A 1,279-nucleotide genomic window follows, 5' to 3' on the forward strand; every position below is an offset into this window, starting at 1 on the left:
TAAGAGTATACATGGGAGGGATGGCGGGTTGGGTGTCTCAAACTTGTTTTAATTTAAAGGCTCATTGTGGAATAAAATTCAGGACATGGGACAAGAAATAAACAATCTTGGTTTCTCCTTCACTAACTAGTTTGTGAAAGTAATTAACAAAGGTGATACCGTTCATTTTTGGAAAGATTTATGGATAGGTGATCAAGTGCTCGGTGTCAAATTTGGAAGGCTTTTTAGACTCGAAAAGAATAGAGATGTTTTGTTGATGGATCGACTGATAAAAACCAAAGATTCATGGTCTCCAACATGGGAATGGATTTAAAATCCTACTGGACGCACTCAAGATGAATTAGAAGAGTTAATGAAGCTGCTGCAAGATTTTAAGTTTGGATACAGAGATACTGACTCTTGGAAGTGTAACTTTCAAACTAATGGTTTATTTTCTTTATCTAGACTTAAGCTTTTAATTGATGAAAAACTTCTGCCAAACTCCTTAACAGCTTACGAAACTGAACGAAACAATCTTATGCCACAAAAAATTGGTGTTTTTATATGGCGTGTTCGTCAAAACAGAATACCGGTGCGTACTAAATTGGAAAAACGTGGCATCGATCTTGACTCTTTGAGATGCCCTGTCTGTGACAATGATATCGAAACTGTCGATCATATTTTGCTACACTGCTCATTCGCCAAAGACGTGTGGAATATGGTGTATCGGTGGTGGAATATAGGCAACATGTCTCATCTCAACTTGGAAAGAATGTTCTGTGGAATCAAATATTTAAATAGACCGAACATTTCTTCAAAAGTGTGGCAAGCAATTGAATGGTTTACTGGGTATTCGATTTGGCTCAATCGGAATCAGACCATATTTAGAAAGAAAAAGGGAATTGGTCCAACGGTGCTTAATGAGATTCAAATCAAAACGTTTGAATGGATTTCAAAGCGATCATGGAAGTTCAAGTTAGAATGGAGTCAATGGTTAATCAACCCAAGCTCTTTCGATGAGCATGGTTGAATATCCGGCTTTCTGCATCTTCATTGTTAGTTTGTTAGTGCTCTGTTAGTGCAATACCTATGAAGTTTTCGGATGTACATTGATTTTGTTCTCTTTCTACTAATGTCCTCATGAAGTGTAAAAATGCAGTATGCTCTCGCATACTCCTTTGTATTTTTGCTTTATTAATAATATATTTGTTTTTCGAAAAAAATATATAATATTGATAGCAGTTATATCAAATGTTATTACATATAAAACTGAAATTATTCATATATAAATTGCATCAAC

General features: G+C 35.2%; 1 protein-coding gene across 1 annotated transcript; it reads left to right on the forward strand.

Annotated features, from left to right (window-relative positions):
* The first annotated feature begins 352 nt into the window (after window positions 1–352).
* On the forward strand, window positions 353–1,009 carry LOC139842313 (uncharacterized). Its single transcript, XM_071832465.1, has one exon. The coding sequence runs from the start codon at window positions 353–355 to the stop codon at window positions 1,007–1,009; it is 657 nt and encodes a 218-aa protein (XP_071688566.1).
* The last annotated feature ends 270 nt before the right edge of the window (window positions 1,010–1,279 follow it).

Source organism: Rutidosis leptorrhynchoides, chromosome 4, assembly GCF_046630445.1.
Source record: "Rutidosis leptorrhynchoides isolate AG116_Rl617_1_P2 chromosome 4, CSIRO_AGI_Rlap_v1, whole genome shotgun sequence".
NCBI lineage: Eukaryota > Viridiplantae > Streptophyta > Magnoliopsida > Asterales > Asteraceae > Rutidosis > Rutidosis leptorrhynchoides.

Bases quoted from the DNA above. Each gene is read 5' to 3' on its own strand.
- LOC139842313 (XM_071832465.1), top strand. From the start codon at position 353: ATGAAGCTGCTGCAAGATTTTAAGTTTGGATACAGAGATACTGACTCT.